We start from the raw sequence: 25,495 nt of genomic DNA, 5'->3' as shown, positions 1-25,495 counted from the left end.
TGCACAAAAAACTGAATGCTGGTTGGAAAGAAAGCTCATGACACTTTGCAAGAATTTAAGGTGGATAGAGCTATTTGAAGCAGGCTGGCAGCTTCCAGCCATCTTCTGGGCAGGTCTATGCTTAAGGTCATTTAAAAAGATTTTCCTCCATCTACTTCTACAAGCAGCACGTACTTAAGCAGATAGGCAACTCTGATATTTAAATGTACTGTTTGTTTAATCCAGTGTGAGGAACTGTTGGCCTGCCGATGTTGATAAACTACAACTCCCATCTGCCCCAGCAAGCATGGCCAAGTGGTTAGGGAAGATGGAAGTTGTGGTTCAGCAGTATCTGAAGAGGCAAAGGTTCCCCACACCTGGTCTAATTGCTGGATCTTGTTCTGAAACCCTTGGCCTTCCTAATATCATCATTACCAGAATGTAGTATTCTTCCTGAATGTAGTACTTAGTACTTTTATTTCATTCATGTAGGATGACATTCCTAAATACACTTATAATGGAACAAGCCCCATAGGTCATAGTGAGAGTTACTTCTCAGTAAACATGCATAGAAGTGCACCTCGTGTCTGAGTATGCAGCCCTAAGCACGCTTTTATTGGTACATGGGAATTCTAGATAAACATGTTTAAGACGGCATTGTTAAGCTCTGGAATGATTAACTATGTAAACTTTTTTCCTTTTGCACAATTTTAACTGTTGTGTTCTTGTCCTCTTTAGGTGCAGAAGTGATGTATATAAATATGACTGCTTACAATGATGGCCATCTGCAGTCATCATTCTGGATTGTGGATAAAGAACATGTATACATTGGAAGTGCTAGTTTAGAGTGGAAGTCACTGGGCCAGGTATTTTAAATTGCAAATTCAGAAGTGTTTAAAAAACATGGAACGGACTTCTGGTCTCCTGACAGGATTTTGCCTTTTTCTTCTCCCTCTGCACACACTCGGGAAGGGGAAACTTCAAGAGCAGATCTGGGGGGTGCAGGGGGAGGAGAGGAAGAAGTCCTTTTGTGTGAGCAGAAGTGCACTTGCATGACATTGAATTTTGCCCACAGTAGATAATTTTATTATGAAAGTCGTGATTATCGTGGTTGGTGCCAGTAGGAGATTTTTTCCATTGTGAATAGCAGGGCAGAGGGAATCTCAATCCCCTCATGCCCTGGTCCCAATTCTGCTAAGTTCTACCCATCCCCACACTGGTTCTTTGTTTTTTAAAAAAATCTGTCACACAAAGCCACATTACAGGACATTGTCATGCCTTGCTTGGCACTTAGTTGAGATCTAAGATATTGCTGTTATTTATGGCAGAGCCTATGATCTACTGCTTCTTTAGCTGACAATTAAAACTGACAAACATTAAAATTAGGCGAATCAATATTAATTCCCAGGTTTATTCTGATTAAGACATTTTGCATTGTGGCATTCTGGTCCAGGGGTGCCCCTTTCAAGTCTATATATCTGTTGTGCGGAAGTAAATAACTTTGTTCCATAAGGATATTTTTGAAAAATGTGTTCTGCACTAAATTCTTGATTTTTTTTTAAAAAAATGCAGTAGTTACAATCTGAGGGATTTAAACAAAGGACCTCTTTCCCAAATTTGTTAACTCTTATTCCTTTATTATTTATTTATTTATTTATTTAAAATATTTATACCCCGCCCTTTTTCCAAGGAACTCAGGGCGGCTTACATTAAAACATTAAAACAGCAATAATTAATAAACATGATATTCAGTGTAAGCAATTTAAAATGGAATTAAATAAACATAGGTTAAAACTAACTACATTGGTTAAAAGCCTGTCTAAATAGAACAGTCTTCACCTGTGCACGAAAATTTGATAATGAGGAAGCCAACCGGACCTCAATAGGGAGAGAGTTCCACAGTCTAGGGGCGGCCACCGAAAAAGCCCTATTCTGTGTCTCTGCAAGATGAACTTGCAGGAAGGAAGGGGTAATAAGTAGAGTCTCGCTGGAGGATCTTAAAGTCCGAGCAGGTTCATAGAGGGAGAGGCGCTCTGACAGATAGCCTGGACCTAAGCCGTATAAGGCTTTATAGGTCAAAACCAGCACCTTGAATTGTGTCCGGAAACAAATGGGCAACCAGTGGAGCTGATACAACAGCGGGGTTGTATGTTCTCTATATCCCACCCCAGTTAACATCCTGGCTGCAGCTCTTTGTACCAATTTCAGTTTCCGAGCAGTCTTCAGGGGCAGCCCCACGTAGAGCACGTTACAGTAGTCTAATCGGGATGTAACTAAGGCATGTGTCACCGTGGTCAAGTCTGACTGGTCAAGGAACGGGCGCAGTTGGCGCACCAATCTTAATTGAGCGAAAGCACTCCTAGCCACAGCCGAGACCTGTGCCTCCAGAGTCAGAGCCGAGTCCAGGAGCACTCCCAAACTGCGAACCTGTGATTTCAGGGGGAGTGTAACCCCATCCAGCACAAGTTGAATCCCTATTCCCTGCTCCGCCTTCCGACTGACGAGGAGCACCTCTGTCTTGTGAGGATTTAATTACATTTAATTACATTTCCCCAAAGAACTCTCTGATTATGATTTTAATGGTGACAAAAACAGCACAACATCAAAATTACTCCTGGAAGCCCATGACATTTGATGAATCTGTACTTTTAAGGAGCTGTTCACAATATAGGAACTCAGTTGTTGCCCTTAAGCATCTAACCTTTCCAAATTGCCCCTTAAATACTAGTGTTTTATGTAATACATTCCAAGACTACAACAACCATCTACCATTGTTTTGTTCCTGATAGTCATAATAAAGATGTTGTTGTATCTATCCCATTTTGTGATTGATGTCGTTATGTGCCTTCAAGTCGATTACGACTTATGGCAACCCTATGAATCAGTGACCTCCATTAGCATTTGTCATGGACCACCCTGTTCAGATCTTGTAAATTCAGGTCTGTGACATCCTTTATGGAATCAATCCATCTCTTGTTTAGCCTTCCTCTTTTTCTATTCCCTTCTGTTTTTCCCAGCATTATGGTCTTTTCTAGTGAATCCTGTCTTCTCATTATGTGTCCAAAGCATGATAACCTCAGTTTCATCATTTTAGCTTCTAGTGACAGTTCTGGTTTAATTTGTTCTAACACCCAATTATTTGTCTTTTTTGCAGTCCATGGTAGGCGCAAACATCTCCTCCAACACCACATTTCAAATGAGTTTATTTTTCTCTTATCCCCTTTTTTCACTGTCCACTTTCACATCCATACATAGAGATCATGAATACCATGGTCTGAATGATCCTGACTTTAGTGTTCAGTGATACATCTTTGCATTTGAGGACCTTTTCTAGTTCTCTCATAGCTACCCTCCCCAGTCCTAGCCTTCTGATTTCTTGACTATTGTCTCCATTTTGGTTAATGACTGTGCTGAGGTATTGATAATCCTTGACAAGTTCAATGTCCTCATTGTCAACTTTAAAGTTACATAAATCTTCTGTTGTCATTACTTCAGTCTTTTTGACGTTCAGCTGTAGTCCTGCTTTTGCACTTTCCTCTTTAACTTTCATCAGCATTCGTTGCAAATCGTTACTGGTTTCTGCTAGTAGTACAGTATGGTATCATCTGCATATCTTAAATTATTGATATTTCTCCCTCCAATTTTCACACCTCTTTCATCTTGGTCTAATCCCGCTTTTCGTATATATTCTGTGTATAGATTAAACAAATAGGGTGACAAAATACACCCTGTCTCACACCCTTTCCGATTGGGAACCAATTGGTTTCTCCATATTCTGTCCTTACAGTAGCCTCTTGTCCAGAGTATAGGTTGCTCATCAGTACAATCAGATGCTGTGGCATCCCCATTTCTCTTTTTTGCTGCTCTTTTTTGTGGTGTAGGAACCTATCCCTATTCTTTCCATGTTATTCCTACCTCTGGTATCAAAGTTCTGTTAAAGAAGTAATGTCCAGGAACGCATCTACTTTGTTAACGGAGGTATAACTGTATAGTAATTGTGCACTAAGATGCTGATGAATTTTCACGAGGACTATAAAAAACTGCAAACTGATGTGGAAATGTGGAGAACTGAATTTAAGAATGGAAAAATGAACAACTGAGAGAAGCAGCAATTGACTAATTCACCCATCCCTAATTACAGAGCAATGCAAGAAGGGCAGGAATCTGTACTGGTAGAACTGCCACATCCCAAGCCCTGCCAGTCTCACACTGACCAGGATTAAGGCAGTGGGGTTGACTGCAGGAAAAAGAGGTGCATCAGCTCCACACTAGTGTAATTCCCTTATCCTGGATGCATATCAGGGGAACACAAGGACTTTGGATCCAGTGGATCCAAAGCCTTCTCCAATCTGCCTGCAAAATGTTTTTTTTTGCCCTCTCTGCCATCAGAGTATTGATGGTGGAGGATCAACAGACTTTTCTGTTGCTGCTATGGGGAGGCATCCAGAGATTGATCTCTCCACCTGTAGAATCCTATGGCTTCTGAGATACCCTCCCAGGGATCATAGGACTGCGCCCTTGAAATAATCTGGTTTTCCAGACCAAAAATGCAGAGAGAACCAGCTCAAAAGTAAATAAAACAGCACAAGAGAAATCATAACAAAAATTAATTAATTAATTAATAAAATGAATAAGAGCAACAATCAACCATGAAAAACAAACCACATTTTCAACATACAAGAAGCCTACCAGTTTTTGGTTTCTGTGTGAAAAGTCCTGCTTCTTTTTAATGATAGAAAGTTTTCAAGCCGCTTTCCCATGCTATGTAAGGACTATGCCCAATGATATCCAAATCCTATTCTGCTTCCAGATGGGTGGTTCTTTAGTGCTGCCCTTCATTGTTTTTCTATTGTAAGCTACAAGCAGAATTTGCAATTAATCTCCCTCACTATCAGGAGCATTGCGTTTTTCTCTCTGTGTATATCCTACTATGTTCTCGCGCAGCAGCGACTGTGACATAGCTGCTGTAAATGGGGTCGTTTGAAACTCAATACACATTCACTATAACTCTTGTGGTGGGTGCCATTTTTTAAAACAATTTTTTAAATTATAACTAATTCTGGCTATAATTGTTTTTAATGAAAGAGAGGTATAGCACTGTAACGTATATGATGCTATAGTGTTTATTTATTGTAGTGCTATAGTGCTATAACATTGTACTATAACAATGCTAATTTTTTTAAATTGAATTCCAATCACTGCCATTTTAGCAACATGGTTAATGGTGGTTACTGACTGGAAACAGTTAAAAAAATTAATGACTAATAGAATTCAACTAGAGAAGCTTTTCCCAGAATGTAGATGAAGAGCTAGGAATACTTTAATCTGTTGAGTCTCTGCTTGCCATGCAGTTGTTAAAGGCAAAGTGCCCTGCAACAAAAACTGTAGTCAACCTAATTACAACACTAGTGAAAGTAGCTGTCAAATGTTGTCGGAGAACATTTCACTAGTGTTATGGGGTACTTTTCTGAGGATTCATCACATTAAGCCAGTTTAACATTTAAAGGCCTGTAGTAACCTGAACGGGGTTTGTCATCCAGGTCTTTCCCATAAAATCTACATTCTTGACAGGAAAGAGCCACTTGATCAATCCTGCCCACTGTGTTACACTAGCAAAATGGAATGAATCATTGGGAAAGAGCTTCCCAGGATGCTAGTGTGATATTTAAAGAGCCTCTAACATTTCCTAAAATTAACAGGCTTTGGAGCCTTTGGACACCCCCTGCTTAGGCTTTATATACTTGTTCTGGGCATTTTGTCCTTATTTTAGAATCAAAGTATATTTAGATAAATCTCTACCAACAATTTGGTTCAATGAAATATTAGCTTTATGTCTATATTCTGTACTAAAGAACACATATTCAGTGTCGATTGGGAACTATTTAAAAGTAATTCTCAGGGGCTGCACCCAAAGTGTGGTTGGCCTGCTCTCTCATCGTTGTTCACCACTAACTGAAGACATTTTTATTCTGGCATACTTTTATTTTATGAGGTAAACTATGTTTTAATGATTTTTTAAACTGCTGACCCTGAAACTTTTATAGCTGTTCTGTACCGTTCTTATGACACTGTAATTTTTATATGTTGTAACTTAGTACTGTATTTATTGTACTGTACTGTATTTATTTAAAAGAGTTATATCACACCTTTCATTGCAATTGGCAATTCCAGAGCAGGTGGTAATAAACAATAATATATATGTGATATATAGATACACACACACACATACACACATATGTATATGTACACACACATACATAACAACAGCAAAATATCAGTAAAAATAGGGCCAAGGCAAATAAATTAAAACTACTGGAAATGACCACTCTGACATTACACTCCAGCACAGACCTAGGTGAATAAAACAAATTCAGTGGTGCCAGTGCCTGCCAAATCTCAGAGGGAAAGGAGTTCCAGAGCTGGAGCACCACCACCAAGAAGGCTCTGCCCCATGTTGACATCAGTTGAGCTTTAGTAACAAGCAACAGTGCCAAGAGAGCCTCCCTGGCAGATCTTAGTGAGCAGGATGGTCCACAAGGGAGCAGGTGTTCTCTCCTGGTTACCTGAGCTGTTAAAGGTTTTGTATACTGACAGTAAAACTTTGAAATGGGCTCGATAGCATATTAGCATATTTACACTAGAAGGTAAGAGAGCCAGTGTGGTGTAGTGGTTAAGGTGTTGGACTATGACCTGAGAGACCAGGGTTCGAATCCCCACATAGCCGTGAAGCTCACTGGGTGACCTTGGGCCAGTCACTGCCTCTCAGCCTCATGAAAACCCTATTCATAGGGTCGCCATAAGTCAGAATCTACTTGAAGACAGTACATTTACATTTTTTACGCTAGAAGGTTGGGATATAACTCTTGTAATAAATAAGCATAGGGTTAAATGAATTCATCAGATTGGATTCAGATTAAGTTAGCTGAACTGGTTCCCATTGAGAACAATGGAGTTTAAGTTATGAATAACTTGTTCCACTGATTTCAGTGGAACCTAAATAAAGGTGCAATACAAACCCTGGTCGCTGCAAAGTGGGGCTTAGTGGAGTGGTGGAGTCATGGCCTGGAACTGGCACAGGAATAGGCCCGCACTGGGCCTGACGCTATCATATGATCTTGACTCAGCCCTGCTTCTCCCCTGGGAAGCCCTGTTTCAGTGGGCAGAAGGGGGTTCTCAACTGGCATTACTCTGTAGGCAGAGGCTGGCGGGTTTGGTTGGAGGGACACCTCTGCTCAATTCAGCCCCCTCCCCAGCCTGACACCAAGGGCATTTGGATTCCATCCTTAGTCTGGATCTTATCCATCACATACAAGTTGACTGGACAATTATGTATTGCTCCTATTGCCAGGGTGGTTGTGAGGTTGCATGTGAGATTTTCATAATTGTGACCATCATTCCCATGCAGTATTACAAAGAACTCTAATTAGACAGTGCTTACATTTTTATATCATTCTCAAGATGGCTCCAGTTCCAGTTCCAAAATTAAAATTAGAATTCACTAATAGGCAAAAAACCTTGCGGTTTAAGAACGTACCTATAGCCAACAGATATTTCTATCAAACTTTAAAAAGCAGGGAAATTGGGCAGCTATCGTGAATGCACCAGGGGAGCAGGAGACCTGACCTCCTCTCTGAGATATTGGACTGCCCTACAAATTTGTCAGAATGCAAACACAATTTGGGTTGGTCTTTCACAGTCCAATCCACTTGCTGTGTAGCTTGCAAGAATTTGGTAACATGTGCCTCTGAGCACTGGTGTGGGTGTGGCCCCCAGATTAGCCAAGCCCAGCAGCTGTGAGGCTTTTAGAACACTGACAGTTGGTTCTTACTGAGCATGCCCGCCCTTATCATTGGCTTCCAGCCAAAATTTCTTAAAGTAATTAAAAATCAGCCAGGCATTTTTTTTAACTTTTAAACTACAGAAGATGAAGGTCAGAGTATGGGGCAAGGTCAGTATTGGGATTACAGGTACTTTGTGAACATGGCTGATTTTTAATGAATTTCAACAGATTATGAGAACTCTCAGAGAAAAAGTCCAAAAGGGCTCTGAGGTTTTTTTTTCTCTTTTTAGACTTTGAACTCTTGATGCTGTCTGACTGTTTTGTGTATCGCCATGAAAATTGAGAGGGCTGTTAAGCAAGCGTTTCTGAGCTCAATACTATACGTTTTGTAAGGTTTTGTTTTGAAATGAGCTTATGGGAATCATCAGAATGGCATAGGGAGTATTTTCAATTTAACATCGCGGAATGTGAAAAATCCACGCTGGCTATAGTATACAGCCACTCTCATGGCTGTATAATTATGAAATGAGACATTGGCTTTTCTACACGTTGTACTGACAAATGTTAAATAGTCCTTAACTGACAATGGGATAATATCTTTATCATTATATGTTAAATATTTTAAAAGGAGTTAGTATATTATTTATTACACATACTTCCCACCTTTCTTAACCAGAATTCAAAGCAAGTGTTATAGGGATCAAGGTTGCCATTGGCCAGACCACGGCTTACTTAGCTTCAGCAACGGAATGTTTTTAACTTGGCTTCAGCAACTGGCAATACAGAACTGGTATAAACTGTTCTCTGTTCTGTCTCTGTTGTGTATTACCTTTCAGCCAGTTCTCCTGGGGGGGAGAGGCGGGGGAACTCCAACTTTGCAAGGCTTCTTACTTTAGCCTCCCAAACAAACTAATTGCAAATAGGTAACCATGAGGCAATTTGAATTGTAGCACTAAGTCATTATTTCTTTATAATAAAAGAGAAGATAGAATAGAAAATAATAAATGTACAAGAATGTTTTTGTCGATAAAGAGCTCAATCACTTAGGCTACAGTCTTATACATACATACCTAGGAGTGAGTGCCATGAACTCAGTGGGGCTTAGCTTCTGAGTACATGTGCATAAGATTGCATTGTAAGTCTCCAAAATAATGAGGAGTGTATAATCTGTGAGAATCAAGTCATAATTGTGTTAAATGCAATGGACAGTTTAAATTTTTAAAAGCATATAAATATACTTAAAATGTTTGAATAGAAAAGAGGCCAAACAGACATACTGATCTACTCCATACTGGGAATAGAGCTATCTTTTGGGTTTATAGTGCTAGGATTTCAACTGGATAGGTAATTGAAAAATATTGTCTAGTTGTAGGAGTATTTTGAACAAGGATAATATTATTTATTTAATTTATTTATTAAATTTATATCCCACCATTTCTTCCAAAGGAGTCTAGGGCGGCAAACATAACAAAACAATTTAACAGCAATAAAAAGAAAAGTTTTTAAAAATCTAAAACACAGTTACAGTTTAAAAACATTCTGCCAGCAAATGATCTCCAGGTTGCCAGAAACAAATGCCTGGGTAAACAGGAATGTTTTCAACTTTCTCCTGAAAATCACTAGTGATGGAGACAGACACACCGCACTGGGGGCATTCTACAAATGGGGAGCCACCACTGAAAAGGCCCTGTCATGGGTCAATACCAACTGCCCAAGTCCCCATGGTGATGGCACCAACAAGGCCTTGTCAATATGCTACTTAACACTACTGTTTATGTTTATAAACAGTGGTTTCTTGCAGTACAGTTCATGTTCTTTATCTTGTCATATATCAAAAAAAGTTGGGGAAATCCTTCTTATACAAATACTTTATACAAGTATTTTCATTCATGAGACAGTTTTGCTTCTTTGGTGACCCTAGAGTTTTCCAGTTCCATTTAAAACATTTAGGATTGCCAGGATCAGATTCCAAGAGAGATCCTGTACATTTGTTAGTTGCATAAAAGAAAAAGAATTACCAGATGTGGTTTTTCCAGTCACTGCAATTGGGAAATCTCGTTCTTTGTGAAATTTTCTGTTCTGTGCAATTGTTAAAAGCACAGGCCTGACTCTAACACAGAGTTAGACGTAAGGCATCCATAAATCTGTTTCTTTCAATGGCAAAGCCTAATTTTCAGTTGGATTTAGGCCAGTCTTGATGTGGTAGCCCTAGTTTTTCTAGAGTATCATTACCAGTAAGTTATTTCAAATAATTTGTATTCTGCTGCTCACTGTCCACTTCTGATGCCTCTTAAGGAGATACAATCTCTTCCAGTCATTGTCTTGTGGACTCAGCAGCACGAGGAACTGGAACTGGAAATTTCTGAGCATTGCTGAAGAGATCGATCTCGTCCTTTAAACAGGAAGTATTGGAAATGAAGAGCTCTGAGTGCTTCAGCTGTGCCTGTGTCCAAGGAAGTGACAGGCAGCTTTCCAGCCACAGTGCTGCCGCTTGCATCAACTTTTGGAGAACTATAAAGCAATGTGTGATCCCCCTTCAAAAAATGACAACATCAGCACCACATTGGGGGAGTGTTGTTCATAGCAGACAGTAAAAACAACTGTCAAGAAATTGTTGCTGTGCGACAAATAATGGGGGTGGGGAGAAGAGAGGTATGGCCCATCCCTGAACTAAAACATACCCAATTAGCTGTTTCAGCAGACACTACCAGAAAGGCTGTTTTATTTTAAGAACTTCTTAAATCAAGAGAAAGATCCATCAAAATGCTAATACACCCTACATAATCCTGGAGAGAAGATGATACGGATATGAAAAGAGCTAGTGTTGTAGATTCAGGTTGTGTACACACGATAAATTTAAAGCTTATTTAAGCTACATCCCCACTTGCCGCAAGAATCTTGAGAACTCTAGTTTGTTAAGGGACCTGGGAATTGTATCTCTCTGATGGGTAAACTACAGTTCCTAGGATTCTGAGGGGGGTGTTAAATGATGTGTACACAGCCCTAGATTCTAATCTTGCTCTCTATACTTGCTTGAAGATGAAGTCTTGTGCTATATATTATATTTGTTTGGAGGTATTTGTAAAAAGTGTTATGGAATGGACAGCTCAGCAATCTGGGGCGGGGAGTGTAACCACAGCAATAAAAACAGTAGTATAAAACTACAGTAAATCTAAGAAAAGGACTAAAAATGCAGTCTAGCTGCTACAAAGAGAGAAATAATACATATTTATTACTACTTATATTAAAGAAATATACTATGCAGTTGTACATAGTTGAAATGTTTGCTGAATTATAATTCGTATATATTAGTATATGCAACTTTTGGGGGTGTTTTTTTCCAGTCACAGTAGGTATTGGAAAAAATAAAAACATTTTGCATTCATGTTTATATTGAACAAGTTGATTTCAGTAGACTTGTGCTGAGAAAAGCAGATAACACAGTACTTTCCACCAGGAATTAGAGAGTAGACCCTGAAGCTGATGTTAGCACAGTATGCTATCATGACATCCAGCTGTGAACCAAGGTGATTCTTGTAAAGTTATAGTTTTAGAGATATAAAGGACTGGACAATAAGAAATCTTTATTTTTACTCATGTGCACAGAGTTTTACCTCCCACTATACTCACTTTCACTGGATATAAATTTAACTTCAAAAAATCAAATACATGTGTCATCAGATCTACTTTGCTAAACCACATTACCACATTAGCAACACAATGTTTTGGCCACTTATGAACGATACTTACAATATTAACAATATCTTCCAACATTCTTTTCTTTTGGCTGTCTTGTAGCTAATTCTAATGTATCATAAGATACATTATAATCAGCAAATAAATGCAAGTGCTTTAGATTGAGGTGTCAGCCTAATGTATTTATTTCATACAGTGGTGATAGTTGCTAGCATTATCTACTTAAAACAATGAACTGAATTATGTCGACCAGTTGAGATATTTGTGCTACACAAATATGCTCTTAATGATATGCATTTCTGCTTCACAGATGAAAGAGCTTGGTGTCATTGTATACAACTGCAGCTGCCTAGTGTTAGATTTACAAAAGGTATTTGCCTTGTACAGCTCACTAAAGTCCAAGAGCAGAGTCCCACCTGTTTGGTCTAAGAGACTGTATGCAGCATATGACGTTGAAAATAAACTGGCCCTAGAGTTGAATGAAACCAAGTCAGAAGTCTTTGTTTCGGTGAGTTGTTTTGTTTTGATGCTGTTTTTGTTCTTTAGAATGCTTGCTCTTTGTTTTATTTTTATGCAGGTTGAGGTGTTGAAGCCCCATGTAAATAGAGGTTTAATTAATATTTACATAATATACTTCACATAGCTTGGTTCCCATGCCTTAGATTTAGAACTTGGCTGCCACTGAACCCTGATACAGTCTATTGTTTTTTTAATTATAAGCTTTCCACAGTTCCTTTCTACAGTTGCCTTGCTAAAAAATGCTAAAAAAGTCTGCGAATTGTGATATGTAACACAAACTTAACCCCTTCTGCTCTCATCAGAAACAATTTAAGCTTTTTTTTTTCTAAGCAGGAAAATGAATCTTCTAAGCATAACTTTCAACTCTGAGTAAAACAGACATCTATCTGTGAATCTTCTACCCTGCTAGTTAACCCCTTTACCCCTTTGCAAAAGTAAGGAAGGGTTGCTGGCAAAGGGATGGGAAACGCAGAGTAAGTCTAGTAGCTGCAGGGGCCAAACCAGGGTAGACTGGTTTAAACCAGAGAGGCCAGTGCTCCCAAGAAGGTTTTTATGTTCTCCGCAAGCTCCCTTGATTTTTTCGTTGTTTAAAAAATTCAAAACAATTTATTTATTTATTTTAAAATTGATTGCTCCTATTGGTCTCCTGCTGTGAAGCCATAATGCCAAAGTTATTTTGTGACCCTAACTAACTGATCTCATTGGTAGCTCACTGTGATACTTCAATATCAATTTTTTTTTTGTGGGAGGCCTCAAGTCACCCCAAAACTTATTCATTTTATTTCATTTTTTATTTCATTTTTTAAAATTAAAAAAAATTTTTTTTAAAAAAAATAAAAAGAATTCTGACCACTCCTGCAAGTAGGGTTTTGTAATCGCCAAAGCCCTCCCCCAAATTAGTCACACTCACTCTTACACTTAGCCATGTCCACTTTGACATGTGGCCCCTGAATGAATTGCATGCCCTGCTGGTTACCCCTTACCCATTTTGTATACTTTCAGTCAATATGACCTTCAACTGAAAAAAGCTTTCCAGCTCTGATTTAAATCAGCGAGAAAAAAGGCTTATAGTCAGCATGTTTTTGAACAAAAGCAGTAACTGTTATATGTAACTTCAAATATATAACCCTAACAACCTACTTTATATTAGTTATTAAACAAGTGGGACCTGGAACAAAGTGTTTCAGTACGGAGTATTTCTGTTCAGAGTTCCAACCAGTTAGCCTCTTCCAGGATGCTCTATGCCATTTCCCACCCTGGTTTTCCATTTATTCTACACCCTTTGAGCATGCTCAGTCATCACTGGGCATTGGATTTCCCATCCACCTACCCTGGCACACACATACCTTTAGAGGTTTTTTCCCCCTGAAGATTTTTCTTGAAGTACAAGTCTGCTAATACCTCCCTTCTATGTGAGGATGGTACCATTTTGGCTGCATTCAGAATAAGGAGTTTGCTATTAGCATATAAGATAGCTCATAGCCAGAAGCATTAGAAAAAAACATTTTCTGGATTTTTTTAAAAGTCTGCATACATTATCATATGGTAAAGAATGTGAGCAAAAGAAAAAATAATGTATTTGAGTACAGTGCTCTCCTTTAGCAGCCATTATAGTACAGTTGCCAAGCAACAGAAAATAATCTCTCTGATAAACACAAAAGAACATGTACTTTCTATGTAAGGTTGTGGAAACCACTGACTGCTTTTCAGTATTAATGACTTTAATATTTGAATTATTTATTATTGCATTATTATCACACACGCAGCCAGGGTGTAACAGGGATATAGCTATGGCATATGCCACATGCCAGACTGGGTATAATTTTTGCACACAAGGAGAAAAGGAAATGGAATAAAGCCTAGAAAAAAGGTGATAAAATGGAAAATTTAACAGAAGTGTTGGAGGCTTAGCTTGCTAGTCGCCCAGCATATGAATGGAATTTGCAAGTTTCATAGAACAATAGCTTTCACCAGCAACAACTATCATTATCTTGTAGAACACGTACCTGCAAATATAGATGATAGGCCCTAATTTTAAATATTATGGAACTTGACAGTGGAGTGATTGCAATAATTTCTTTGAGGAATGCTAGGAAATAATATGTTGTCATTTAGCACTTTAACAATATATGGTACAAATGCTGACTCTTTATGGAAGGTTAAAACTTAAGGAGCAGAAAAAATTTGCTGGGCCTACTAAATTCTACATTGCAGAATCAGAGGTAGTGGTTGTATTCATTTTTAAAAGGTGGGCTTGAATCTTATGGCACAACATACAGTAACTTCCTCAAACTAATTTTAATGTAACACTTCACTTTATAGATTTGATGAAGTGTAATAGATTTTTGTATTAATTCTGAAGAAATAAGAAAAGGTAAATCATATTCTCTGTACAACTTTTAACAGAAATTTCAACCTTTTAATTTTCACAGAATTCCCCCAAGCTCCTATGCCCTAAGTACAGGGTTTTGGATATGGATGCTATTTACAGTGTTGTTGATGATGCTAAACAGTTTGTATATATAGCTGTTATGGACTATCTGCCCATTATCAATGTCACAAACAAAACAAGGTCGGTGAATACAAGATATTTACATTTATATTGCACTGTACTAAAAGAAATAAATGATTGCTTCCCAAATCCACATGCATTTAGAGATTTCCAAGGGACAAATTCCAGTACTCCAACTCTTCTCTCAGCTGTCAAAGAGTTTTTAAATGTAAAGTCCTAAGCAGGGAATGATATGAATGTAGTAGTTAACCAATCATGTCTACTTCAGAATAAAAAGTGCTCAACAGCATACCAGTTAAGAAGGGCACATTCATTTATTAGATGTGGATTTCTTTATACCATAACTGTTTATTTAGTGGAAACTCATAGCTGAGCACCTCTGACATCCACAGAAGACTTGCAAATATGTTTGTTTGTTTAGGGGACCAAATTGCTGAAAATGTTCAGCTTTTCTTTGTGACAAGAGTTTATTTCCCAAGTTTAAGGCCCCAATTAAGTGTGTATTCTTAACATATTACTCATTCAAGGTGGACAGCTGGGTGTTAAATATCCAACCTTTTAAAAAGATTTTTAGCAATGTGTGTACCTTGATCTCCCTGTCACACCCTAACAGTTAACAGTGACCACCTGGGTAAGAACAAATTATTTTCCCATGTTGCATGTGCAGTCCTAACACAAAGGCTGTCTGCTGTTTACTCACTATGCTCACTATGAACAATTGTGGAGCTCTAAGAACTTCCACTTTTGAACGCACTTCTTAGTAGTTACTTTCCTTCTTGCATTATATCTATGGCAAGTAAATAACTAAATAAAAATCCCAAAGGGATTTGTAATTACTCTGCTAGTTACTCTGAAATATTTGAATTCCAGGGATGGCTAATACCATTCCAGATGTCACTACAGGGAAAGTGACAATATATTCCATTACCATGTAACTACATACCCTAAGGTCATCTTGGGAGATCCTTCTCCATATGCTTCCTCAACTGGAAGCTCAGAGGTTATCATGAGAGAGAGAGACAGAGAGAGATTTTTCAGTTGTGGCTCCTTGGCTATGGAATTCTGTCCCTTAGGAAGCCCACCTGGAGCCCACATTGCTGTCTTTTTGGTCCCACATTAAGGCTTTTCCCTCCGGCCTTTTAACATCTGGTTTTAAATCCCTGTGGTGCAGTGATGTTAATGTATACATTCAGTGTTTTAGGGTTCGGTCCAACTCACCTTTCCGCTAGGTTGGGAGGAATTGGATGCCATGGCCCCCCACCTGTGCTGGCATGCTCCTGGTGCCCCGACCTCCACTGGCAGCAGCCCTCTGCCACCAGGAGCCTGCCAGCACAGCCAAAAGTCCACCGGGTATGGCCAGCCCAGCAGACAGAGGCCTGGCAGAAGCCCCAAAAAGGGGCATTCTGGGGGCATGGGGGCCAAACCACAGGGGGGACTTACATAAGATCATCCTCACATTCAGAGCCCTCCCCCAGGTCCCAATCCACCCAAACTCTCCACTAGCCAAAAGGCCAGTGCAGTAAAAGCATTTCCATGTGCCTACAGAGAGTGCTTACTGCCCAGGAGGCCTGTTTGTGGGAGCTGGTGCTTCCCAGCTGGCTCGTGTGCACAGCTCCCACCAGAGCCAGCATTCAGCTGTGCCGGCAGCTCCCGAGTGGGAGGAGGATCCTGCAGGACTTTCTACTGGCGCCTCCACCAACAGCCTTCCTTCCGCCAGCTCCCCGTCATTTGGATAGTTCTGTATTTGTTGGTTCTGTACTATATACAGTATTTTACTGTGCTGGTTTTCTATTTTTGTTTTCACACTGGTTGTTTCTTAAGCTCATTGGTTTTCTTGTATTATGGTTTTATTTATACATTTTTATTCTCTTTTATTTTTGTGACACCAAGATAATTTATTTTATGAGCTGTCTCATAAATAAAATAAATAAATAAACAAAGTAATAAATACCAGTTTGACTAGGATAAAAGTTCCATACTAACCCTTTCAGTTACTGTTATCTCACCACCCACAGATATCCTAACCACAGTCCTACATAGTGCAACTGGGGACTCTCCACTCTTATCCCTCTCTTGAGTTCCTTTGGCCAGTCATATGATGCAGGCCCTGCATTCTACCACAAATGGCTTGTTCTTCAAATGGTGCCTTGAGAACAACAGTCCCTTGATCTGCTGATAGCTGCACCACCGTAGACATCTCTGGATGACAGTTGCTTTCTTCAGTTTTCCTTAAGCTAGCAAATCTGCTTTTTCTTTAAAAATTACAAAATGACATTGGATGCTCTCTCCCTAGGTATTGGCCATATTTGGATGGAAAGATCAGAGAAGCACTGATTTTACGCAATATTAAAGTACGACTCCTCATAAGTTTCTCAAAAGAAACAAATCCACTTACATTTAACTTTGTTTCATCTCTTAAAGCAATTTGCACTGAAGTTTCTGACTGTAGTTTAAAAGTTGTAAGTATTCCTCATATTGTTTCTTATAAATTTAAATCAATTTCCAAGTAAATTTCTTTAGTCTTGTGAAGACTCCACATATGACTTCAAATAACTGAATTACACTCTAATCATCCACTGCCAAATATATCTTCTTTTCTGTTAACTCAGTATAATAGTGGCAATCTAGAGCCAAATATCTCAGTGTACCCATGTAGTTTTTAACCTCACCCATTCAGTGCACCTTCTCCGCTTAGATTGCATTTGGTTTTTGTCTTGATAGTTCAGCATGCCCTGTGGCCATGGTGTGTGCTTCTTTTCACTGATGCTGATAATGTAAATTGTCCTGAAGAACAACACATAGCTGAAACATGTTGGTTCATGAATATTTGTTCGCTCAATAAATGTTCTGTATACCTTTGACAGTTTTCCTTAGGATCTTGCTTCCTTTCTTCATAATACACATAGGCCTCATTATAACACTAAATGATATGACCAACTTTCAAGTTTGTTGCCTCCCCCCACATCCAGCATGACCACAAGGAAGAAATTGCAAGCTTTTAGTTCTGTTTTTAACTAACTGCAATTATGTCTGAACCTAGTCGAATTGTGCTTAGTCTTAACTATGGTTTAGGGAAACAAGCCAGCTTCAAATTGTGGTTTATGAATATGACTTTTCCCTGAAACATAGTTAAGAGTAGCCACAGTTTGGGGTGCAGAAGTAAAGAGAAAACTGTGGTTACTTAAAACAGAAGCAAAAGTTCTGGATCTCCTATTCACAGCTGCATAGGGGGAGGAAAGAAGAGGAAGGAGTGTGTGCACCTGAGGCCAAGCTACTGACTCTTTCTGTTTCCAGAGTGTATCTTTCAAGCAGGGCCGTCTCCAAGAATGCCAGGGCCCTTGGGCATAAGCTTCCCCTGGGCCCCGGCGTGTGTGTGCACAGGTGCGCGTGGCCCACCCACCCCCACCTACCTGTCTGCTATCTTTTACCATTGCCCTTAACAAAGATGGCGGCCACAGTTTCCCTAAGGGGATAACGCCTCTGCCGCCATTTTTGTTGCACACGCGTGCATCTCTGCCATCAACTAAGATGGCAGCAGGGGCTTCAGTACCTTAGGGGAACCCGGCAATGGTAAAAGACAGCAGACAGGTAAGTGGGGGTGCCCCCCCCATAGATCGCAGAAGGGGAGCGGAGGGGTGGCTGAGGGGCCTCCTGTAGCTCCAGGGGCCATCGGGCCAGTGCCCCACCTGGCTGCTCTTTAAAACCGGCCCTGCTCTCAAGTATATCCTTCAGTGCCTCCTGGCATGCTATTCTCCTTTTTCTCTCTTATTATGTTAAGCCTCAGTTTTTGGTCTTGTTTTGAATAAAGGAAAGTGCTTAAGAAATGGGCTGAACTTCTGGGAAAATGAAAGATCATAGAACTTACAATATTATTAACCTAATATTGATTAATAACGTTAGTATGCCACTAATGCCGTTTGAATCAGTTGTTTACAGGGAAAATAAGGTAACTATTTAAGAAAACAACAGCAGTTAGGGCATAAAGAAGACCAACTTAAGTACTTTTAAGACTCACTGGTTTCAGTGGGAAAGATTAAGCACATGCCATGAAGCTACATTATCTGTTTTAAGTAGAGTTAAGACAGATTAAAAAAGATACTGTAAAGTAAGTTACCCCCCTCTAGGATGCACACTTTAACATGACGAGGGGGTTTGAGAGTGCTGAAGAAGCTGAGAGCAATGCTGTCAGGAGTCTAGACCAAGAGGCTAGACTCCTAGCAGGGATACCCATGGCGGAATGGTCAAAGCTGAGGCATCCAAACTCAGAGGAAGGCCTGTGAACCCTATGAACAGAGTATCCAAAATGCAACACGAGATAGTGCTGGAAGATGAGACCCCCAGGTCAGAAGGCACTCAACAAGGTACTGGGGAAGAACCAAGGACAAGTACAAGTAGCGGTGTGACTAATGATGCAGCTCGGTCAGAGCTGAAAGGAAGCCCAGAGGCTGATGCACACAGATGCAAAAGGAGATTCCGGAGTTGTACGGAGCACACAACAGGAACATGGAATGTGAGAAGCATGAATCAGGGAAAGTTAGAAATTGTCAAGAAAGAATTGGAATATATCAACATTACAGTACTTGGAATGAGTGAATTAAAATGGACTGGAATGGGACATTTTCAATCAGACAACTACAAAATATTTTATGCAGCAAATGAGAAATTAAGAAGAAACAGGGTTGCTTTAATAGTGAGAAATGATGCAGCAAAAGCAATTAGGAGCTATAACACAAGGTCTAAGTGAGTGATATCAATGCGATTAAATGGGAAACCTATTAATTATAACCATCATCCAAGTATACGCTCCAACGGCAAACGCAGAAGAAGAGGAATTGGAGAGATTTTACGCAGAAGTACAGGAAGAAACTGATCACACACCAAAACAAGATGTGCTGATAATCATGGGGGACTGGAATGCAAAAGTAGGGAACAGAGAAGAACGAGGAATTGTGGGGAAATGGGGCTTAGGAGATAGAAATGAAGCAGGAGAAAGACTTATTGAATTCTGTGAAGCCAATAATTTCTTTCTTGCAAACACATTTTTTGAACAACCGAAAAGACAACTGTACACATGGACATCACCAAATGATCAATACAGGAATCACATTGATTATATAATTGGTAACAGAAGATGGAGAAGTTCCATACTTTCTGCGAAAACAAGACTAGGAGTAGACTGCAGTACACATCACGAACTGGTAATATTGAAAGTCAAAGTAAAGCTAAAGAAGAACAACAAAACGATCTTAATGCCAAAATAAAATTTAAATAACATCCCAGAAGAATATAAAGATCAGATAAGGGACAGATTTGAGGCTTTAAACTTAATTGACAGAGAACCAGCTAAACTATGGAGTGAAGTCAGAGACATTATCAGGGAAGAATGCAAAAGGACAATGCCTCTAGTTAAAAAGAGAGAAAGACCTCAATGGATGACTGATGAAACTCTTAAAATGGTTAAAGAGAGAAGAAAAGCAAAGGCAAAAGGAGATAGAAACATGCCTACAACCCTAAATGCAACAATACAGCGACTAGTACGTAGGGACAAAGAGAAGTATTACAATAGTTATTGTGTAGTAATAGAAGAGGACAACAAATACAGTAGAACAAGAGGCCTATTCCAAAAGATTAGAAAAATGAAAGGGAAATTTAAACCAAGAGTAGGAATGTTGAATAATCAACAGGGGAACACACTGACTGAATGAGATGAAATAAAAGGAAGATGGAAGCAATACACTGAAGAACTATACAAAGGAGATGCAAGGATGACAGATTCATTCACGGAGGAACCACATGATGAAGAACCAGAAATTTCAGAATGTGAGGTGAAAGCTGCTCTTAAAATTCTTGGAAGAAACAAATCACCAGGAACAGATGGCACACCAATAGAGTTGCTACAAGCTACTGAGACTGAATCTGTCCAAATGTTGACAAAAATTTGTCAAGAAATATGGAAAACTAAACAATGGCCCACAGACTAGAAGTGTTCAATATACATCCCAATTCCAAAGAAAGAGGATACCAGGGAATGCAGTAATTATTGAACTATTGTCTTAATATCCCAGGCAAGTAAAGTAATTCTCAAGATTCTACAACAAAGACTCTTACCATATATGTGAGAAATGCCAGATGTCCAAGCTGGATTTAGAAAGGGAAGAGACACCAGAGATCATATTGCATACATACATTGGATAATGGAACGGAGCAAGGAATTTCAGAAGGAAATCACCCTGTGCTTTATAGATTATAGCAAAGCTTTTGATTGTGTAGATCATGAAAAACTATGGAATGCTTTAAAAGAAATAGGGGTGGGATCAATTGCCCTGGGGTAGGGGGATTGACCCAGTAGTTCTTTATAACAGTAATCCCAAATCACTCTTTATATCTTAAGAGTACAACCCAGTAATTGACTGGTTAGTTCAAATCAGTACAGAGGATTAAATTCCCCCCAAGGAATTTCAGAAGGAAATCACCCTGTGCTTCATAGATTACAGCAAAACCTTTGATTGTGTAGATCATGAGAAACTATGGAATGATTTAAAAGAAATGGAGGTGCCACAGCATCTAATTGTCCTGAAGCACAACCTATATTCTGGACAAGAGGCTACTGTAAGGACAGAATATGGAGACACCGATTGGTTCCCCATTGGAAAGGATGCAAGACGGGCGTATTTTATCTATACACAGAACATATCACACAGAAAGCGGGATTGGACCGAGATGAAGGAGGTGTGAAAATGGGAGGGAGAAATATCAATAATTTAAGATATGCAGATGATACCATACTCTTAGCAGAAACCAGTAATGATTTGAAATGAATGCTGATGAAAATTAAAAAGGAAAGCAGAAAAGGAGGGCTACTGCTGAACGTCAAGAAGACTAAAGTAATGACAACAGAAGAGTTATGTAACTTTAAAGCTGACAATGAGGACATTGAACTTGTCAAGGATTATCAATACCTTGGCACAGTCATTAACCAAAATGGAGACAATAGAAGGCTAGGGAGGGCAGCTATGAGAGAACTAGAAAAGGTCCTCAAATTCAGAGATGTATCACTGAACACTAAAGTCAGGATCATTCAGATCTCTGTATGGATGTGAAAGTTGGATAGTGAAAAAAGCAGATAAGAGAAAAATTAACATTTGAAATGTGGTGTTGGAGAAGAGATTTGTGCATACCATGGACTGCAAAAAAGACAAATAATTGGGTGTTAGGACAAATTAAACCAGAACTGTCACTAGAAGCTAAAATGATGAAACTGAGGTTATCATACTTTGGACACATAATGAGAAGACATGATTCACTAGAAAAGACAATAATGCTGGGAAAAACAGAAGGGAGTAGAAAAAGAGGAAAACCAAACACGAGATGGATTGATTCCATAAAGGAAGCCACAGACCTGAATTTACAAAATCTGAACAGCTTGGTGCATGACAGATGCTCTTGGAGGTCACTGATTCATAGGGTCGCCAGAAGTTGTAATCGACTTGAAGGCACATAACAACAACAAAAAGTAAGTTATGCATTATAGATTTTCCAGGGCGTTATATGCCACTGTGTGGCCATCTTAAAACAGTTTTGCTTATAGTTTAAGACCATAGAGAATAAGGAACCTTGACTGAACAAAACCTTGCAAGTGTCTGCAGAGAGAAGTTGAAAATTAGGTTCTAAATTCTAATTTTGTTGAACCGATCAAGGTTCATGAATACTGCCAAATTCTGACCTGTGAATGAACCTTCAATGGATTCATCATCCTGATTCTATCTGCTCAGCAAATGGTGGAACAGGAAGGAAAACACAATCTATCACAACCGCAAACTCCACATTATAACTGAAACAAATACAGTTTACTGATGTACAAAGTTAAATGGCATTATTGCACTGATAGAAAATAAAACAAAGAGCAACTACAACTTAAAATAACGTAAACATTTCTTAAAGTAATGTTTATATTTATTTGCATAAGCTAATTAATTTAACCAATAAAAATATAAACTAACAAAATAAATCATATCTTTTCCTTCTAACTCCCTCTAGCCCACTACTTGTGTAATTTTACTCTAAGTTTCCTATAATATTAAAGAAGGACATAGTTACCTACAAGTAGGTAGGCCTGAAGCCTTCAGCTTAGCAAAGCATGTGAAAGCAGGGCAGGGCAGAGCAGATAGCAGCAAGAAAGGAAGAAAAAGTAATCCAAAGGCCATCTCCCTCCCCCGAGAAGGACAGCTAACTCACCAACATTTGAATATATCTTTTATACCAACCAGCAAAACTAGATCAGGGGGTTGGAATTATCCAATAATATTACATGAATTTTAATGAGAGAGAAAAACCCCAAATACACAGACCATGAATTACCATAATCTGTCTGTGAGAGGATAAAAGGAGTACCTGAGACCTTTGCATTAGTGATCTTCCACTGGCACATCTGACTGAGTTTCAAAAACACATTTATATTATTGTTTCACTTAAGCATAGTTTTGGCTATCCGACATCTATGTACCAACTTATCAGAAGTTCTTCTGTGGCAACAGAAAGTGCAATGTTCACAAAACTACTTGTAGTCTTCAACCAGAAATGACACACACACACAGCACAAAATTGTTATCCATCGTGGCTCATCATAGCTTTACTCTGGCTGCTCCACTCTGTGCATCCACCTCTAATCTGACTGCCGTATGTAAATGTATAGGGTCCAGCAATGACCTGATAAACACAAGCCTTCTTTACACCATTTTTCTTGTTTTAAGTCTATATTCAGAATGGCCTGGTACATCCCGGATGAGCAGTGAGCTAGAGGGGTGAGGCACCACAAGGCAGAGGAGTATGTGGATTAGTGTCTTGCAGGCAGGTATCATTAGTATTGTGCTTATGTCAGTAGTCTGCATGCATGCTGGGTTTATCTGCAGCTGCACCTCTGCAGAATCCAGGCAGTTTTCTTCCTCTGCCGCTGTCTACAGGTGCTTCCTGGTAAGATTGCAATCCTTCTTCCCTGTAAGTTGCTCAATTGCAGCACCATTCTTTTATATGCTATACACCTTTCTAAGCTACCACTGAATGTAATCATGGGAGTTACATGACTAAGAACCTGTCTGCATAGTAAGAGTGGGCGATTAGACACCAGGCTTTGGACAGTCAACCTGTTTGTTTCATTGAAAATCTTCCAGAATGCATTCAACACTGACAAAGGTATATAGAACATGGCATTTCCCATAAAATCCTTACAAACTGAGGTTAGTTTGTGAGGTTTTTTAATTTTTTAATTTCATTTTTTTCAGATGTGATAGGTTATCATCTTTATGTTTTCCTTCTGCAGCGCTGTCAGGATAGTAGCTTTCACTAACTGGGTATTCTTTAATGCAGAAATTCTTTGATCTTGAAGAAGAAAGTGCTTGTTATTTTAAGGAACAGAAGAACTCTTCACTTCTCAAACTAAATCGCAACAAATATGTGGTGACTGATAGAGCAGCTTATATTGGTAAGTAAAGCACCAAATAAACTGATTCCAGAATTCAAATTGTAAAACAATAAAATACAATATAAGAAATAAAAGAAGCAATAAAACTACAGTTGGAAATCAGTATGAATATTTAATGTGGACATGCCGCAGACTACCAGAATGAAGCTCACAGACCACTGGTGGTCCAGGAACCAGTTTGGGAGCCCTTGTTGTAGAGAAATCTTGCTTCCAGTGTTAACATATCACTGTTTGTGCTTTCATATGTTTATAGGTAATTTTGACTGGGTTGGGACCTATTTTAATCAGAATGCTGGAGCTGGCCTTGTCATCAACCAAGCAGACGCAGGAAACAAAACCAGCATCATCAAGCAACTGAAAGCTGTGTTTGAAAGGGACTGGTATTCACATTGGGCTAAAAGTTCAACAGCAAAAATTCCTAACTGTTTAAGCTTCAAACATAACAAAGGAGCAGCCAATAAAACTGCCATAAGCAATGTGAACTGAAGCCAGTTTTTCTGTTCAGTACAACTAATGGAGGAACAGAAATGGGACTGATACTGATCTCCCCTTTCATATTTACAGACAATAGACTTTTTTTAAAAAAAGCATAATAAAATTTATAGGAAGAAGCACACTTATATAAAATGTTCTTTAAACTATATTCTCTATACTGTTTACAGATATTAGATTTGTTACTGCTGAAAGTGAATGTTATATCTGTTATTGTTGCTATCACATTTAAATTTAAAAGCATGCTTTGATACTCCAGTTTTATGGTTTTTCCTATCTTTTTTTTCTGATTAGCATAAATGAGGCAAGTTTGATTAATGAACAAAATTCTTAGATTGGTTGATAGTAAAGTACAGATTTTACCCAAAAGAAAAGACACAGATTTAAGCAAGCCCTTTACTATATATCAGACTTGTATAATATTATTATATATCTTCAGCATATTATCATCTGAAGCATTTTTGTTTAATCATTTAATCAGCCTGCATTTATCCCAGTATGACCAGTCTAAATGAATTAAAATTATCTATTTTATTTTTTTGCTCCAGACATTATTCAAAGGGCACAACTGAATCAATTTTAACTTTTCTGTCAGTGGTGCACTTGTCCAATTAACTTTGTTATCTGACAAATAATTTGTTTTGATTGACTTGTTAGAAGATATTTTAAAAATATTTTTTTATTTTTTTACATTGGTCAGCAATAGCTTGTATGTAATGTTATTTTTCTTCAAGGTAGGGCATATGCCAATCTGGTGGAAATGTTCATCATTGCACAAAAGTAAAAAGGTAACATTCTTTCCATAGAACTAATAGGCCCAGCATTTCTTTTGCTAATTGGTTTTGTTTTTAATGAAATGGGGCATAATCCAGTGTAAGCCTAGAGCCCATGCATGGAGGCTTCCAAAAGGTCTTGACAGAGCTCTGTTGTCTGCCCTCCTCTGGCACGCAGTGCAACAGAGCATTACAGGGAATGAGACATTTGTGTTTGCCGCCATCTCCCTAGTCATCCTTTACCTTTCTGCCTGATACCAATCACT

At 38.9% G+C, this 25,495-nt stretch overlaps 1 protein-coding gene across 1 annotated transcript in view; it reads left to right on the top strand.

Moving 5' to 3' along the window:
• The window catches only part of PLD5 (phospholipase D family member 5), a 182,077-nt gene extending 157,570 nt beyond the window's left edge, over positions 1–24,507 (top strand). The window contains exons 5-10 of the mRNA XM_061626400.1: positions 718–845; positions 11,766–11,963; positions 14,407–14,546; positions 16,780–16,945; positions 23,850–23,964; positions 24,218–24,507. Of these exons, the coding sequence (XP_061482384.1) occupies positions 718–845; positions 11,766–11,963; positions 14,407–14,546; positions 16,780–16,945; positions 23,850–23,964; positions 24,218–24,450 (980 nt within the window). The 3' untranslated portion in view covers positions 24,451–24,507. The remainder of the gene's footprint in view (positions 1–717; positions 846–11,765; positions 11,964–14,406; positions 14,547–16,779; positions 16,946–23,849; positions 23,965–24,217) is intronic.
• The last annotated feature ends 988 nt before the right edge of the window (positions 24,508–25,495 follow it).

Source organism: Rhineura floridana, chromosome 4 (genome assembly GCF_030035675.1).
Source record: "Rhineura floridana isolate rRhiFlo1 chromosome 4, rRhiFlo1.hap2, whole genome shotgun sequence".
Classification (NCBI taxonomy): Eukaryota; Metazoa; Chordata; class Lepidosauria; order Squamata; family Rhineuridae; genus Rhineura; species Rhineura floridana.
The sequence above is the reverse complement of the archived record's forward strand: the minus strand, read 5'-3'. Positions and strand labels throughout refer to the sequence as shown.